This window comes from Eulemur rufifrons, chromosome 29 (assembly GCF_041146395.1).
Source record: "Eulemur rufifrons isolate Redbay chromosome 29, OSU_ERuf_1, whole genome shotgun sequence".
Classification (NCBI taxonomy): Eukaryota; Metazoa; Chordata; class Mammalia; order Primates; family Lemuridae; genus Eulemur; species Eulemur rufifrons.
Genome location: NC_091011.1, coordinates 24,387,042 through 24,405,523, shown reverse-complemented (window position 1 = coordinate 24,405,523; position 18,482 = coordinate 24,387,042). Strand labels below are relative to the sequence as shown.

The 18,482-nt window shown below is 42.8% G+C and overlaps 1 protein-coding gene across 2 annotated transcripts in view; it reads right to left on the bottom strand.

The window, feature by feature from the left end:
* Positions 1 to 18,482, bottom strand: part of CPVL (carboxypeptidase vitellogenic like) — a 136,169-nt gene that overhangs the window by 83,817 nt on the left and 33,870 nt on the right. For both annotated transcript variants that reach the window (XM_069461822.1, XM_069461823.1), the window contains 4 exons: positions 8,774 to 8,888; positions 7,782 to 7,840; positions 5,942 to 6,021; positions 87 to 153 (listed from right to left, as the gene is read on the bottom strand). In XM_069461822.1, coding sequence (XP_069317923.1) covers positions 87 to 153; positions 5,942 to 6,021; positions 7,782 to 7,840; positions 8,774 to 8,888 — 321 coding nt within the window. The remainder of the gene's footprint in view (positions 1 to 86; positions 154 to 5,941; positions 6,022 to 7,781; positions 7,841 to 8,773; positions 8,889 to 18,482) is intronic.

Here is an 18,482-nt window from a genome sequence, read left to right as displayed (position 1 = left end):
TATACATTTTAGATGAACATACTGGCTTAATATATTTCCATCTTGATGCTATTTGACGGACACAAGAAAACATGACTTTAACTCACCTCCCCAGTGGCATAAAAGTCATTATCTTTATATTCAGGGAACAACTGGAAAAATTGAATTAGGGCACTGCAAAAAAGAACAACAACAGCAATAAAAATTAATCAGAAAAATAAATCAGAATTGCTTCATGCTATGATACCAAATCTGACCCTTTGGCAATATGTTTCACATTCATTTGAAATAAGATACTATTCTGCCCTGAGCTCCTGGAGTGCATTTTTTTCAAAGTCTCATGTGTACAATATTCCATACGATATGGATATTTAGAAAACACATGTGGGCTTACTTCGTGCTACTAAGAAGTTTGGACAAGTTGGACATCCATATACTGGGCACATTTCCAAATCTCTGAGTTACCAATTGGGATCATCTAGTTATTGAGGGGACCTTGAGGAAACGATACAGGCTTTCACCTATTATGTAGCAATTCTTGGAGGTGGTTCTGCAATCCTTATGGCCCCATTAACCCAGGTTTGTGCTGAAGTAAAGAGAACCTTAGTTGCTAACCAACCCCCCCTGCAGAGGGACCCCAAACATTTCTAACAGAGCTCCCAGAATGTCAACATTTTAATAAACAAAGAACAGACAAACCAAAATGACTATAATCTAAAGGAAAACCAGCAAATGGCCACACAAATATTGAAGTAAATGTACAGTCACCTCTAGGCTCAAAAAAATTATGTTTACTTAAGAATGCCAACAGCCACTTCAGTGAGTTATGCTGAAATTGATTTAAACAGACTCAAGGAATTATTTCATAATAAGTCAAAAAAAGGTAGATCTTTAAAATGACTCTTTAATTGACCAAAATCTTTCAAAAAAAAAAAAAAAAGAATCAAAAACTTGTGAAACTCAGAAGCCTTGTGAGTGTTTTGACCCAGATTGCAGTGGCTGAGAGGCTAGGGAGGGTTTTTGTCCCAGTTTCCTGCTGAGGGACTAAAAGCCATGAACCACCCAGGGAAGATGAAAGGCGAGGAGGCTCTGCAAACCCAGGAGGAGGAGAAAGTTCAAGGGTTACAGAGAGGCAAAATTGGGTCATTACAATCACGATGATCCCAGCTATATTTAATTTTCAAAGGCTCCATAAAAATTCACCATGAAACACTACTGTAGAATTTCGGTGTATTTCTGTATTCATTATTTATAGTGGCCTTTGTAAAAACTAAATCTGAGAGCTGCATTTTATAGCTTTCATGTTTGTGCTGGCAATAAACTGGCTTTCGAAGGCAGATAAAAATAGGCATTCATTCTCTGCCCTTCCCTCCCCAACCTCCAGGCTAAAAACGACTTCCCTTTCTCTCTTCCTGCTTGTTGGAATGGCAATAGATAATTTAATCTAGTAAATCTCAATTACGCCTTACGTTTTAGCTTAAAGCTCATTTCCTTGTTAGTATCTGTTAAAAGACTCATCAGGGTTGCCAGATTTAGCAAGTAAAATTATGACATCCAATTAAATTTGAATTTCAGATAAATAACAAAAACGTTTTAGTATAATATGAGCATTAAATATGTCCCAAACATTGCATGGAACATACTTACCTTAAAAATGCATTTGTTGTTTATCTGGAATTCAAATGTGACTGGGCATTCTGTATTTTATCTGGCAATCTTAGTGGGAGATAATCTCCCAGGTTGCTCCTAGCTCAAAAATGCCAGGATTCTCTAGCTCAAGTTCCCAAGGCACCCACTTGAGGAAGTTATAGAGTTTTAATTTCACAGTTAAATCAGAAAAATAAATTGAGGCCAGACACAGTGCTCATGCCTGTAGTCCCAGCAGTTTGGGAGGCCAAGGCAGGAGGATCGCTTGAGGCCAAGAGTTTGAGGCTGCAGTGAGCTATGATCACACCACTGCACTCCAGCCTGGGTGACAGAGCAACACCCCATCTCTAAAAAAAAAAAAAAATTGGCTGATTTTGTTTTGGCAAGTGCTTGGTTGGTCTTTCCTAAACAGGACTGAAGAATTTAAAAGGTAAATTTAGTAAGTTAGATTTACATATGCCATTTGCTCATTTAACTGCATTTTAGTAAAAAACTAGTCTTATTACATGGTGAGGGTCTGCCTGAAAATAGAATCTAGAATCATGCCCACAAGAGATTTCAAATTTTAGAAGCAGAATTGCTAAAGTATAGACTATATAATACATACACATGTGTGTGCTCATGCACACTCCACGAATTTATTTAAGTACAGGAGCTGCATGGCACAGGAAGTATACCTCTTCCAGGTGATTCCACTTGGCAACATTGCCGGCATTGTGCCATGGACTTGTCTAATAAATAGAATTTAGTTAAAGGCTCTCTGCTGGCAGAAAGGCACATTAAAGGACAACAAGGAGAAACAGAGATTGCAAGGAAAAATGACTAGGAGAAAATGATTCCTCGGATAATTTTTTTTTTTTTTTTTTTTTTAGACAGAGTGTCGCTTTGTTGCTCAGGCTAGAGTGAGTGCCATGGCGTCAGCCTAGCTCACAGCAACCTCAAACGCCTGGGCTTAAGCAATCCTACTGCCTCAGCCTCCCGAGTAGCTGGGACTACAGGCATGCGCCACCATGCCTGGCTAATTTTTTTTTTCTATATTTATTTTAGTTGGCCAGATAATTTCTTTCTATTTTTAGTAGAGACGAGGTCTCGCTCATTGCTCAGGCTGGTCTTGAACTCCTGACCTTGAGCGATCCACCCGCCTCGGCCTCCCAGAGTGCTAGGATTACAGGCGTGAGCCACCGCGCCCGGCCTCCTCGGATAATTTTTTAAAGTGAGAAGTCGGGAGACGCGGAGCAGAGAAGGTGAGTGGAAATGATCACGCACTATAGACCTGAAGCTAGCACTAAAAGTTGGTCAGTTCAAATGGAGCTAGAAGCATAATAAGCACAAACAATGATCAGGAGAATTGGGGTTCAAATAATCTAAGCAAAGTCTCCATTCCAACAGAAGCCAAGCAAGGTGTAGTGACAGTCACTGACACTGGACTGAAACAAGTGGGGCACCAGGAATATTGGTGGTGTGGTTCTGCTGGAGCACGTGAAGGAAGTCTCTTCTGCACAATTCCACATTTAATGCGGCTGAGCCACGATCCTCTTCAACCAGCACGGATCATACACTGTTCACATTTAATATATGAAGCCTGCTTCATAGTTGCATTGCTGTGAAGCTGTGTTTGGCAAGACATATCTTTTACCATTACAAACCAATACATGGGATAGAACGACAGTAGCACTTCCATTGGACCGCTAAGAAGATAGCTACAGGCCCTTCCTAGCATGTAAGCATCGGGAGTGCAGAGACTTTGGGGATTGGTGATACTACTGTACCGCCAGCACCAAGAACAATGTCAGGCACATAGTAGGCACTTGATAAATAGAGGCAGATGGAGAGTGGCACCAGCTAGTATACTCCAAGTCAGGTCAGTAAGTTTATTACTTTTTAGTAATTTTTTTTCTAAACCAGAGAGGCATTGTGGCTCAATAGATCACTCCAAATAGGGTAATAAAAAAAAAAAAAGAAGAAGAAGAAGAAAGAAAGAAAGGAAGAAAGAAAAGAGAGTATTTAAACATCTTGTAATTGAAAAAGTTTCATTTCCAAACACAAAGAAAAGCAGCATAGATGTGAATGGTAAATGCCTCTTTAGAAGGCGACCCCTTACAGCTACGCACTATTAATAGTCAAAACGAATGGGATTTTCAGAAAAAAAAAAAAATGGTTTTCAAAGGGAGAAAAAGCAAGCTCCACTCTTGAAACCTGTAGTAGCCCATTTACAGGTTTGCAAGCCACCTTCTCATTCCAAACCCCCATCTGGAGAGCTGGAGAGAAGAATGCGGTCACAAAGGAAACGAACAGTGTAAACTATAAAGGAAACAGCTGAAATCAGTTTTCTGCACTACCCTTGATTAGCTATTTTCCAGTTCTAAGAGCCTGAAGCAAAAAGAACTAAAACAGCTATAAACAATGGATGCTTTGAAATAGGTTCTCTTTACAGGCCACGCAAGAGGAGATGTACCACATGTCAGCAGTAGACGTCCACGCGGAGGGTCAACTGGAAGCTGTAACCATCTCTGGGGGAGGGGAAGGAGAGACGGACAGGGCCTGGCAGCATTGGGAAGCTCTGACTTAGAGGAGGCTGAAGCATCTCTTCAATACAGATCCTCTGCTCTCAGGGTGTTTGCTAAACAACTGAGCGTGTTTGCATTTAAGCCAAAAGAGGGTTGGGGGGTTTGGGGAGTGGTAGGTTTGGGACCCCAAGAACAAGAAGAGCACAGAATGCTAAGGAGAGACCTGGCTGGTGAGTAACGGTGGGGAGGACCACCACCCAGCACAGTTAGGTCTGTGGAGGGAAGGAGAGGAGGTGCCAGGGAGGCTGGGGTCCCCCTGTGAGCACCCACTGTACCTGGAAGCAGGAGTGTGGGGTCCTAGGCATCCCCCCTGGAAACTGAATAGAAGTGTGCAAATCATGGGACATTGGAAAACAGAAGTGGAGAAGACAACAGCCATATTCTTTTCTGGGTCAGCACAGGGAAAGATATCTTTGGGAGAAAGTCCCAGAAGTTCTTCTTCCCTCTCTCCCCTGGCCATCTGCCTTAGGGAGAAAGGAGTAAAACTGAAAGCTTTTGTCAGAGATCAGAAAAGTCTGACTGCTCTTAGATGTACTTTCACTTTGGAGATTGGCTGGGTTTGCTCACCTAGTAATGAGCAGAGTGTCTGGTGGAGGTGGGGGGTAGGGGAGCTAGTTAACTCCTTCTGTCCACTAGGGTTCTTTTAGTAAATTATTATAAATGCATAAAGTGCTGCCCTAGTGACCTGAAAGAATTCAGGACTTGCTCTCTAGTAATAATTTATAGACTGGAAAAACCTGACCAAATAAGAAAGGTCACTTACTTTAAAAAAAAAATACTAAAAATAACTTTAATGAATATGAGTAAAAGAAGGAGAAAAATTATATGCACACTATTTCATCAGGCTTACCACTTTATACTTTTCCTTTTTTTTTTTTTTTTTAGCAAAAGAAAAATGTTGTAAGATGAAGGGAAAAGGGCAGAGACTAGCTAATAAGTTTTCAGCCTGGAGAAGTCAAGAAATAGAAGCAAGAGAGTAAAAAATTGCATATGAAGGCCACACAAAAAGAGGAATCTTGGGAAAGAAAACAAACCAATATATGAAAAGATGATGTCCCCCGGCAAATGCAAAGTTAAATACAATTTTGGAAAACAAGCAGAAACCTCTCAGGCATCTGGTAGAAACGTCTGCTCTGTCTCTGTTGTTTCTTAAAGGATATTTCTGCAAGCTATAGTTAGTTATGCCCTAAGATTTCACATCTTCTTGTTACTTAGTCTTTTGACCACTTCCATAATTATCAATGACAATGTAACAAAGTGGAAAATAGTGTGAGTGTGTGAGAGACAGTGTGTGTGTGTGTGTGTGTGTGTATACTCCACATGTAGAAATATCCTTTAAGAAATCTTCAGGAATTGGACTAGAGGACCAATCAATAATAATGCTACCACTGGAAGAATTTTCCTTTTCTTTTTAAAAAGACAGGCTCTCACTCCATCTCTCAGGCTGGAGTGGAGTACAGTGGCACAATCATAGCTCACAGCAACCTCAAACTCCTGGGCTCAAGCGATCCTCCTGCCTCAGCCTCCCAAGTAGCTGGGACTACAGGTGCTACCATGGCCAGCTCATTTGCTGTTTGTAGAGATGTGGTCTCTTTATGTTGTCCATGCTGGTCTTTAACTCCTCCCACCCTGGCTTCCCAACATGCTGGGATTACATGCATGAGCCACTGTACCCAGCCAGAATTTTCCTATTGAGATAGAAAAATATTTGGTCTGAATAAGGCCAAGACAAAGGCAGAGCATCTTACTTGTATAAATTTTGGGCCACATCATCCTCATTGACCGCATATCCGTGAGGGTCATCAGTAAAACTGAAGCCTGTGCCCACCTGCAGGTGAAATAAAGCAGCAAGTACAAACACAGAGAAACACATGCCTTGGGGACCTTCAGAGAGGTCCCACACTGGAAGGTACCTTATCCCAAAGGCCAAGCCTCTGACTTTGGATTTCTGCTGTCACACCATGTGCCTTGAGCCCCTCTTTCAGGAGGACACTGAGTTCCACCTATTCCCTCCATCCCCCAAAGCCCAAATAAAATGTCAGCACAAAGCTTTGCCCTAGAGTCAGTGGCTAAGCTGTCCTGATTCCTCCATGGGGACCCTGCCAGATGTTGACTTAAGGAGGAAGAATTCATCTTTCTTGGCCTCTGCTATAGTATGAAAAGTTGTCTCCTTTCTGAAATCTGGAGGATGCATTGCTCTGCCCTGCCAAGAAGGAACTCTCTAGGTTGGAGATAAAAGATATTAATAGTAGTATTCGGTCCTCCGTCCCCTCCTTGTCCTTATCTTCATCCTCCTCTTCTTTATTTATGAGAAATATGGCCATTAAGCCATTTCAGCTTCAATAGATAAAGAGTTTTAAAATAATTAAGACTAATTTTAAACTAATATTTCCTTGTACCTAGAAGTTCACAGACAACTGAGCTGTAAATCAAAAGAAGAAGCTACTAGTTATTTTGCATCAATAATTTGTATAAGGAATGCACTCCCCATCTAGTGTAGAGACTTTTGTTTTTGTTTTCTAAACACCCAACGGTATATGGCATTTAATTCACCATGTATTTAAATATGCAATTAGAGACTAGGAAAATGGTCAACAAAACAAGGTGTGGGGACAAACATGTTGAATTTTTTTTCCTTCCTACTTATCTGTCTTCTCTTTGAACCATCTGAAAAGTGAGAAAAGTTAAAGATTTTAGTTAGGGGGCAAAGATCTCCAAATCTGCAGAAGTTGGTCCTAAGTTACTCTCTTTCTTTGCACCTTATTAGAACCAATTTCATAAGACCTACCCAAGGAGATTATCACTTTTTTTTCTTTTGTTTTTTTTAAGACAGAGTCTCATTCTGTTGCCTGGGCTAGAGCGCCATGGCGTCAGCCTAGCTCATAGCAACCTCAAACTCCTGGGTTCAAGCAATCTTACTACCTCAGCCTCTCGAGTAGCTGGGACTATAGGCATGTGCCATCACGCCTAGATAATTTTTTTCTATTTTTAGTCACCTGGCTAATCCTTTTCCTATTTTTAGTAGAGGCATGGTCTCACTCTTGCTCAGGCTGGTCTCAAACTCCTGACCTCAAGCGATCCTCCCGTCTCAGCCTCCAGAGTGCTAAGATTACAGGCGTGAACCATCGCGCCCGACCAGATTATCACTTTTTGTCCTGAGATACAGCATTCTGCTTCCCTTAATAAATGAAAGAGATCAGTCTTGACTTTCTACATCAAGAACTCTAGGTGAAAGTTTAGGCGTTCTGATACTATGCAATAACCTATGACACGAGAACCCGTACTATTAGTGAATAGAAACTAATCCCTTGTCCTGGGTGCCATAATTCAGTGAACAGGATATTTCATAGGATTAAAAATGAGGACAGGAGAGAAGGCAGAAAGAAAAAGTTCCAAACTCAGATATGATGATATAAATAAACAGAAAAACTAAATCTCAAAATGGTTTAATTTTATAGATTAATTTCTATCTTAAAGGAAAAAAACTAAATCTATTTTTTTAAATGTACTTAATTAAAAAAAAAAAAAGAGAGAGAGAGAGACAAGAGAGGCCAGCATCGACGTCTCACGGAGGCGTCTTGTACTCACTGGATTATCAATATACAGCATGGAAAGCGTGGTGGTCCAAGGGAAGTCTCTGGTGCGCACTGTGAAAACGGAGAGGAATGAGACGGAGTCGTGAACAAAACGTCCCACCTGAGTTCAGGTGTCTGACAGCCCTGTCTGTCCTCATGACTCTCGGTGGCCCCTGTAAGGTTGTTTCATTCTCCCACGGTGGGGAACAGGATCCAGCACCCCTACCTTCTTCCCTCTTCTCCTTTACTCCCCCTGACCCAGAGGGTTTCTATGTCTAAGATAAAACTTGGAGACAAAACCCTGTGCAACTGGCTCATGAAGAAACACCCATCCCCACCTGTGCGATGATAACTCCCATCTTTCCAATCCAATCGATCACTTTTAACGTCCAGTCTCTCCTGAAGAGAACAACTTCAACAAAATTGGCATATAAGCCTTTATACTGAGTCACAAGCTGGGCTGGCTCACACTCCAAATTCTGACCCAGGAAAAGTAAACAATCTTCCCAAAATTAAAATAAAAAAATGTGATGACGGTAAATCTGGGTTACAGCCAGATGCTGCTCTTTCTCCACCTTAGCCCTATCCTTGGTGTCTCACTTCCAAGGTACCAGATCGTAGATGGACTGAACCATAAAGTGTTCAGCTCACGTGAATAGTTAAGCATATAATTCCACCCATTAGTGCCATGCAAAAGGGCTGTCCCAAATAGTAATAAATACCAACTGTTTCTGTAAGCCGAGAATGCTTGAGTCAGCAGCAGACTACGAGAAAATAGCTTAAAACCTTTCACCCAAATTTCAAGGGAGAAAGCATCCCAGGCAGGACACTCGCCCCGGTGGCTCCTCCTTCTTAGACAGACATTGCCAGAAAGCTGTGTTTTTATAATCTAGAACAGTCAAGCTAATCCTAGTGGTTCAGTGTTTACTCTAAATTAGTTTTGGAGCAGATGTCAGGTTCAGATGACTGATTCTCTATAGGAAGTAGAGTCCAAGTAATACTTACAGGTCATGTTACTTGTGATAACATAAGGTCCATGTTCCACAAAGAGGCCAAACATGGATGAACCTCCCGGCCCACCCTGCAGCCAGAGAACTACTGGGGCATCCTCTGGCTGCACCTAGAGAGAGCAGAGAAATCAGTGAGCACATGGAACACTCATCAAGGCTACAGAATACACACAAGTAAACTTACCCAAATCCTTTCTGTCTTTCACAGCCTTGACTAAATCCCATAAAACCTTCCAGACCCCAGTGACCACCGTCCACTATAAACAAAGTGCTGGTCATCTCACGTTTTGTTGAATTAGCATGTGCCTCCTAGGCTGGTGTCTTCTTGTTGTGTCTTTTTCTTGCCAAGAGACAGAAAACCCGTTGGGTGCGGAATTGCTAGACATGTAGCACACAGCCTCGGGGCTGTAGCCCAAGAGTCAGCACAGTACAATGGGTAAGTGTGGGAGCTCTTGCCCCAGACTGTTTGGATTCAAATGTAGGCTCTGCCACCCACTAGTTATGTAACTTTTGGTAAGTTGCCTAAGCTCTCTGGAGCTCAGTTTCCCCACCTGTAAAATGGAATCAATAATAGTACCTATGTCATAGGTTTGTTTGGAGGATTAAATGAATTACTTTTCATAAAGGCCAGCTTTATAGTATGTGTTCTGCAAACATTAGCTATTGCTGTAACAGACAAATACTAGGAAGGTATAGACGGTTTGCATGCAATCTACCTGTAAATGAAAAAATAGGAAAGTGGGTGGTGTGGTGGTTTTTTTCTTGCTCCTTTGGCCTGCTCCTTCCCTGGTCAGTTTTTCACCAGTTAGTCCTCCTGCCTCAAGTGTTCAAATGTCTGTGAACAAGTCAAGAGAACGAGGGTCTTGTCTTATAAATCAAAGCAGGAAAAATTAAAATCAAAGACAGCTTGTTAGCTTGAGCAAGAATGAGACCCTGTCTCTACAGAAAATAGAAAAATTAGCCAGGCGTGGTGGTGCGTACCTGTGGTCCCAGCTACTTGGGAGGGTGAGGAGGGAGAATTGTTTGAGCCCAGGAGTTTGAGGCTGCAGTGAGCTACGATCTCACCACTATAATGCAGCCGGGTGACAGAGTGAGACCCTGTCTCCAAAAAAGAATAATAATAAATAATAAAACAATTTTAAAAAGACAGACTTTTAAAGTTGCTGCAGAGAAGCTGAGTGAACCCTGGAATTGGGAGCTGAACAGGTTGTGGTTCTAGTTGGCCACATAATAGCTGTGTCATCCTGGCTCCCTCTGCTTCTTCTGGTCCTCAGTTTCCTCATCTGTTAAATGGTGACAATGCCTACCTCAAAGGCTGCTGAAAGGCTCTGGTGACAAAATGTATGTAAAATGATAGTGTAAACTCTAATGTACTAAACAAATATAACCAGCTCTGCTTCAACCTGTCTGCGGTCTCAATTGTGTGTGTTCTGGTTTAATAAGTGACTTTTATCTCCTCTCAGATCCTCTTTTTCTGCTATTTAATACCACTTCCTAGTACTACCTTCCACTTGTACTCACTCAGCGGTAGGAGCAAATTACATAAATTAGAGGTGGGAAAATAATGGAATTAGGGTGGAAGTTGTCCCTGCTCTTCCCAGCCTCCCGGGAATGTGAGCCGATGTGAGTCCACCAATCCCGGAGGACAGCCAGCCCCCACTTCCTTCCTAAAGGACATGTGAACTCCTAGAGGCCACAGTGTGCATGCTACAAACCAGCCAGTGGTTCTCAACCTTGGCCACACATTAAAATAATTTGGAGAGCTTTCTAAAGAATACTACAAATCCCAGTGGTTGCAATTCCATTGGTCTGAAGGGGGACAGGTGTCATCAGTCTTTTTTGAAAGCTCCCAGGTGGTTCTAATATTCCCGCAGGGCTGAGATCTGGGAGGCGGATGGAGAGTTTGCCCTCTCGGATGCCCTGCACCTCTGGTCTCCACCCTATCCTCCCCTGGCCTTCCATGTCCCTTCCTGTGACCTGGCACAATGAACTGGACCTCCGGCCTCTCAGAAAAATAGCCTGATCCTAAGAAGCCTCACTACAAAGTCAAGCCAAACACTTCCCTGCCAAACATCTTTATTATGCAACTTTGAAGCACAGGACACTGCATTCCTGGAATGCTTAAATAACAAGAGACCTATGCACACACCTCCAACCTCAGCTGACCTTGTTCCTCAGATTTACTTTCCTGAAGGAGGTGAATGAGGTTCAACAACCCTTGAAGAAGTCTGTTATTAAAGAAAAGCCCACGCATACATCTTCCTACCTCAATGAGCCAACCAACCAGTGAACTAATATCACCCTTATCTGGAATGAAATGCACAAGTCAGATGCTGGAAAATAAATGTACACATGTTTAATGCTGGAAACCCAGGAGTTAGTGGCATCACAGCACGTTGAATTTTATAATATAACATCATAATGTCATGATGTACAGTATAATATTATATCCATAGTAATGGCATGAAGTCACTATGTGATTGTCCTTAGGGTGGTAAATTAAGCTCTCAGCTGTGAGAATGTAGCCCTTCTCCCACTTCCTACGCCTCACTTTGGAAAGAATAAAAGTAAACGAAGACATCCTGAACAAAACCACATCGTAAAACTTAGGACCAAACGAAATAAAAAATGACCACTTTAATTCATTTACAGTGTTAAAAAATTCAGGACTTTAAAAACATTTATAATATTGAAGCTCTAATTCAAGAGTGTATAAGACAAGAGAATTAATGTATTTATTTTTTTCAAAAGCTTTAAAATTTTTTCTTAAAATGTTTTATGTTACAAGCAAAATACTTCTTAACTAGTTTTTTAATGAGAGTATTAAAAAAAATCCACCCCCCCCAATTCTACTTTCTAGAGATGATCATGGAGATGTTATGTTTACTCTTCCAGATTTTTCTCTATGCTCCCCCTCCACATACATACATATGTATCTTGTAGCTATTATATATGCTATATACATGCTTTTTTTTTTTTCAAAAATAGTTTCAGGCTATATATAATGCTCTATATTTGCTGTATTCACTTAATAACATGCTCTGGACTTCATATCAGTACCTACTATCATTTGGCTCAAGACTCATTTACCCTACAACACTGACACGCACAGGACATTGTCTGGGGCTGTGGCTGCAGACCAACCCCTACCCATGGACAGCCAGAATACTTAATGGTTAAGAGCATGGATTCTGGAGCCAAACTGCCAAGGTTTAAATTCCAACTATGCCATTTGACAGCTGTGTGTCCTTGGGCAAGTTACTTAACCCCTCTGTGTCTCAGTGTCCTCTGCTTTGAAAATATGGAGAATAATAATGTCTATTTCATAAGGTTGTTATGCCAATTTAAAGAGTTGGCATATGTACAGCACTTAGAACAGTGCCTGGAGTTAATACATCTATGTAAGTGTTAGCTCTGATTATTTTTCTGGTGGGGTGGGAAGACAGGTAATAAACAAGTAGACTCAATAATGGTGATATGAAAGAATAACGGACAGACACTAGATTAGGCACTCAAAGAAGGCCTCTGGGGATGGGGTAACATTTGAGCTGAGACCTGAAAGATGAGTAATCCCCTTCTGATAAACATTTACATATTTAATGAAGAAGAAAATAAAATCTCTACCAATGACTTACAGGTCAGAGTACTATAGCAAGAACTGAAGATCAAATAAAAGGGACAAAAAATTCAAAATATTAAAGAAAATACAAAAGAATCCTAACTATTTAAGTGAGAAGTCTCTCTAGCAACAGAAGAGGGTGGGCGCACAGGTCCCACAAACCTGGACCCTGCGTTGGAGAACAAGGAGCAACGGTGGCTTTGCCTCAGACGCCCTTTCAATTCTTCTGGCGACCCCTGGTGGACAGTTAGTGAATTGGACACCCCTCCCTCAGCATTTGTTCCAGAATGAACAGCCCAGGAGGCAGGTTATCTCTTCTGTTTGTCAGATTCTTGATAGAAAGAAATTTCACAATTTCTCACGTTAGCTCATTCCATTGCTCATTCACAATGGTGTCGGAAAAAATCTACTGCATGTCTTAACGGACTGTCATTCGAAGTAAAGGAAACTCATTGAAACTACGCTGTACTAAATCCCTTGTGCCCTGTTGCTGTCCAGATGGATGTGCCCTCCCGGACAGCATCACCCTATGCTTTGAGTCTTCCCTCTCACCTGCATCCTCCATCAAACCATACCGCCCAGGCCATCTTTGCTTTAGAGATGCAGATGGGGCATAGAGACAACATTCTTCTCAGTGTGTTTGCATGTCCCTGAAGCAGTAAGTTAATATATTGGATGGGGGGAGGGGGGAGGGCTAAAGACTTGCCAATTTCTGTACTCTCAAGTAACATGGTTGTATTGTATACAGAAGACTACACCTGAGTACCTAGGAATTTTAAGGTGTCTCGACAAGTGTGAGGGCAACGTTTTGAACCAGGAAGTCAGTGGAAGCTGATAGGCATCTGCTAATTGCCAGGGCTGGGTACATAGCTCTAGCTACCCCTTTCCTCCCATTCCCAATAAGGAATACCACACTTGGTAAGAAAAGTCAGCAGCCAAACCACTAACAGATCCAAATGAATGGTACTGCTTAAGATGAGACGTGCAATTAGTAAATTAATTAAGGTCCTCTTCACACTGCTATATGCAGAGGCTGATCGTTTGCTTGGTTTAAGTAATATGTTCTATCTTAATTGAAGTCATTAGTACCTTGAGCAAATGTCTTTAAATTCCCTCAAGTATGTTTGAATGGACTCCCATTTTGCCATACAGATCCCAGTTCAGCTGATACTTCAGCTGCTACACTAATGGTGTTAATCAAGGCAGAGTTTTTTATTTAAAGCAATTAGTTTAGTGACTAGAATAATTAAATAGGTACATAATAAAATTTTAATTCTACACATACATTCCCAACACATACACACAACCTGCTAAAGACATTCTGTGTTTTTCAAAGGAATTTTACTTATAGTGGTTGGTGTTGACCATTCCCTAGATCTTCCTTTACTATGACTGTTGCCACTGCACTATCATATGGAAAATTAAATTTTTCAAATCTTTTTTTTTGTTTTGAGCCCTCTGTACATCATTCCCAGGCTCTCCTGGACTCTCATCAAGCTTTGACTTGTCTCATCAAGCTTAGACCCCACCTGAATCCTCCCTACCTCTCTCCCTCCTAACCTTTCTACCTGGCTCTCTCATTTCTTCCTGAGACAGTCATGGCCTCTCTGTTTGTGCTTCCTGCCAGTTGTACTGCGGAAGGAAAAGGGAGGTGGGAGTGAGATGGGATGGAGAAGAGGCTTTCCTTTCCCTTCTTGATGCAAAAGAAAGAAATGGCTGGAAAAGTTAATTACTTTCTTCCTCATGTTCAATTTTCATTTCCCAGAGAGAATCAGGCCCACAAAGGTTTCTGCAGAGTTCACATATACCTATGGGTGGAGTGACCTATAACTTATCATTTTTAGCTACTTTCTTTTTGTTTTGTATCATATACCCGCTATTCTTCCAGATCCTGATGCCATTAAGTACATGGCAAAGAGAAGATAAACAGGAGAAGCCTGAAGAAGCCAATTATCCATTGTATTCAAATCTCCAATGTTGCATTGCTAGTGGATTTATAGTCACTGGTGGTAGATATATTTTAAGACATATTTTAAGAAATCCGTCCAGCTCAGAACCCCTTCCCCTAGAAGTGATCCTTCATTCATCCATGGAGCAGGCCCATTAGCCAAGTTTATATCACCTGACCCAACACCCTCAGCCTAGCTGATTGGACCAAGGAAGAACATCTGAACCAAACTGGGCCAAGCACAGGTGCTCGTTAATCTCTGTTGGGTGCCTGATGCAAGGACAGGTAAACTTGGCCAAGTGCCTGGAGAAGCAAAGCATGTTCACATGAAGAGGGAATAGCGAAGCACAGATGAGTGAGCCCGTGGTCTTAGACAGAATAGGGCGGAGATAGAAAGACTGCTCTGGCTCCTGAGGCCTTTCCCCTTCCTCATTCCTGAACCAGACCACACTTCCGGCCCCTGGTGCCTCCGAGCAGGAGAGAGATTTAGAATAGGTAGCAATATTAGTTAAGGTCTAATCAGAAGGCAGAAACTACAGAATAATTTTAAATGTTTAATTCATCAAATTTTCTGCCTGGAAACATTCACCTTTAATTCTGTTACAAATTTCAGTGTTTACTCTGGCCCCAGTCATCCATGGGTATCCCAGACACCCCTGGGCAAAAGTGAAGATGGAATACCAGATGCTCTCCATGAACCACATCCCCAGCGTTGGACAAAGACCAGTGCGCAGGCTAGGCGTCCCTGTCTACCAAGGAACAGGGGAATTTTAATATAAAGAAGTGGTCCAGACCTCGTTGGAGAAGGTATGGCTGTGGCCCGCTGAGTGGCTGAGAAGTTCCCTGGATTGCCTGACCCGAAGCTGGCCAGCAACCCCTGGGTGAGTAGGAAAGCCGTCCAGGAGCAGGTGGCTGTGGCTGGCAGGCAGGCACAGAGAGAGTCATGATGCTGGGAGCCCCCCGTCCTGAAGGGTGGCACATAGCTTGGGGTACATGGTGTCTCCAGGGTGCAAAAGGCCAAGGCGGGTTAGAGGGCTGCAGAGAGAGTAGGGGTGTCGGGGGCCTGCCCACTGGCAAGGCCTGTCATGCAGGGTGTCCCTGTTGGGAGGGCCACAGCCAGGCAGTCACCTGGACAGAGCCAGAGCTATCATCTTGCTGAGGGTCTTGGTGGCCTGGGTGCACAGCTAAAGCAGAGTGCCATAGGACGTCTCCCCCACCCCCCCACCCCCCCCCCCCCCACACACAGTGCTGGGCCACAGGCCAAGAAAAAGCTAAAGGCAGGACCCAGGAACAGGAAGAGAAGCCAACTTCCTCCTGCTATGTCCCTCCACCGCCCTCTACTGACAAAGCTTGGTATCGTGCTCACTGCGGAGCAGAAATGCTTACAGCTCCATTATAGCAGAGCCGGTAACAGGGTAGAATTGGAGTTGAGAGGCAAAAAACTAAAACTAAAAAAATAGTTGGCATAGTAGCCACCACTCCCTAGGTTCCTATCCCCCGGGTTAGGGAATATATGCTAGTTGTCACAAGAGATCACAGCCACAGCCCCAAAAGTACAAGATAAGAAGCTGTATTAGTTACCTATACTGTATGACATCTCTCCAAAACTTAATGGCTTAGGACAACAATAATAATTTATTATCTCTCAAGATTTCTGTGGGTCAGGAATGTGAGGGTTTCTGGGTGGGTAGTTCTGGCTCAGGGTCTCTCATAGGATTGTAGTCAACAGACCAGCCAGAGCTGCAGTCATCAGAAGGCTTCCCTGGGGCGAGCTGAACCTCCTCCAAGGTTGGTGCCACCTGGAGGGTGGACAGTAGAGGACTTACCTCCTCTCCACCTGGGCTCCTCCCTGTGGCTGCTTGAGTGTCCTCCCAACATGGCATCTAGCTTTCCTCAGAATGAGGGATCCAAGAGACCAGGCACAAGCAACATTGCCCTGTATACAATCCAGCCTTGAAAGTCAAACACGACCATTTCTGCTGTCGTGTATTAGTCACAGAGGCTAGTCTTGATTCATTATGGGAGGGGACCACCCCAGGGCATCATATATACCAAGAGATGAAGATCATGGGGGACTATCTTGCAGGCTGGCTACCACACAGGCCACAACTTCAAGGGCTTAGCCATTCAATCCACACCCTGATTTGGAGTTCTTGTGTGGTTTTATACCTTAGGTAGCACATTGAGGCATGTCTTGTAGGCAAGCTGACTTAAACCATAGAACCACAGGATGTACCACTGGACTGGAAACTTAGCAATCAACTAGATTTAACATCTTCATTTCTATATGAGAAAACTGAGGCCCACAATTACACTGCCAGGATTTGCAGCCTTAGAATTAGAATCCCTGTATCCTGACTTCTAGTTCTTCTTTCCCAAATTCAAGCCCTCTGATCAGCTGCATTGGGGTCACTGTGGAACTTGTTGGAAATACTGATCCCAGGGCCCTCTCCAGAGCAGTATCTGTGTGGGGTGGAGCTGGACAATGAGCTGGGAAGTCCATGATATTTTTAAAGCTCTCCAGGTATTTCTAATGAGCAGTGGCATGCATGGAATCCCTGTCCTCTGCCACAGGGACTCTGTTACTGAAGTTCAGATGTTCAGAAGAGAGAGTGTACGTGGCACCATGCTGAGGTCCAGGGGGCCCGATTCCACGCTTTCACTGCAGGATAGGCTGTCCTGCTGGCTCCCAGGTACGCTTTGGGACATGCTTTTCTACTGCCAGAAAGAACGCTCTCTGTTTTGGACCAGGAGCATGAGAGCGGTTCCACTTCCCCTTGGCTGGATTGTTAGTTCAAGGACATTGTGTTGAACTAACCCCAGGCTGTCTGACTTCCCAGAGTCTGATTACACAGGGTCCAGCCTGCAGGGTCCTGAGAGTGAGCCCTCCTCCTGTGTTGCCCCCAGGTGTCTCCCACATCTCACCCCGTCCCAGCCCTGCTGACTCCTCAAGATGGTACTGGCCTTTCACAGACACCAAACAGATGCTCGTATTCCAGGAATCCCGGCCATTACCCTTGGCCAGAGAACCAACATGGGGTCCTCAGTAAGGGTCTAGGCCTGACTCTAAATGCCTCAGGTTTGGGTTTCCTGGCATTTGAGGTAACTAATCTGCAGGTTTTGCCTGAATATGTCCAACAAATTACCTATGTTCCTATATCTATAAGACAAAATCAAATACTAGATATCTTTTTCCGATGAGAAGGATGCTAAATTTAAAAAACGATAATCTATATGTCTTTTTATCTTCTTAACTGTGAAAAAAAATATCCCATTTTTATTTAGTAATCTCCTGAGCCAGTAGCAATTAATCCACATTCTTGGCTGGTGTTCGAGTCCTTCTGATTTAAAAATTTTCCCTCTATTTCCTGTCTTTTTTAGTCTCCCAAATTGTGACTGATTTAGTTCTCTACATTTTTTGTCTTAATAACAGAAAAACTAATAACAATAATGATAATCATAATGAAATAATGGCAGCTATACTTACTATACATTAGGCGTCACTCTTACAGCATGACCATATTATCACTTTTGTCTCAAAACCATTGCCAAGTAGGCATTTTGATTCTCATTTTAAAACAAGGAAACCAATGCTCTGAGACATTAAGAAATGTGCCCAGGGTCACATGTGGCATAAGTAGTGGAGGCCAGGATTTCTCTCCAAGCCCAACTGACTCCAGAGACTGTCCTTTTAACCACTGCACTCTAGTGCCTTCCATGACTAGTGTTCTCGGGCTCTAACACGTGGCGGTCAGAATCAAAGATTTCTGAGCCAGAGGCCTCATTTTAAATCCCAGTTCTGCCAGTTTCTAGGTGGATAACTTGGGGCGGATGATTTAATCTGTGTCATCCTTCTCATCTACAAAATGAGGATAATAATTCCTTCCTCGTGGGGTTCTTGTAAGGATTAAATAAGAAAACACACAGTGCTTAGCACATAGCCAATGTTCAGTTAATGACAGCTACTATAAATGCTGCATTTTTGTTGGCTTCATCATAGTTTTTATCTCATGCAAAATGCCTGCTCCTTCTCTTGCAGATTGTATTCTCACTGCACACCAATTTCAAGTTCTGGAATTCATTATGCACTGATTTTTATACAATAACAGGAAAACAAAATTTGAGAAACAGCATACC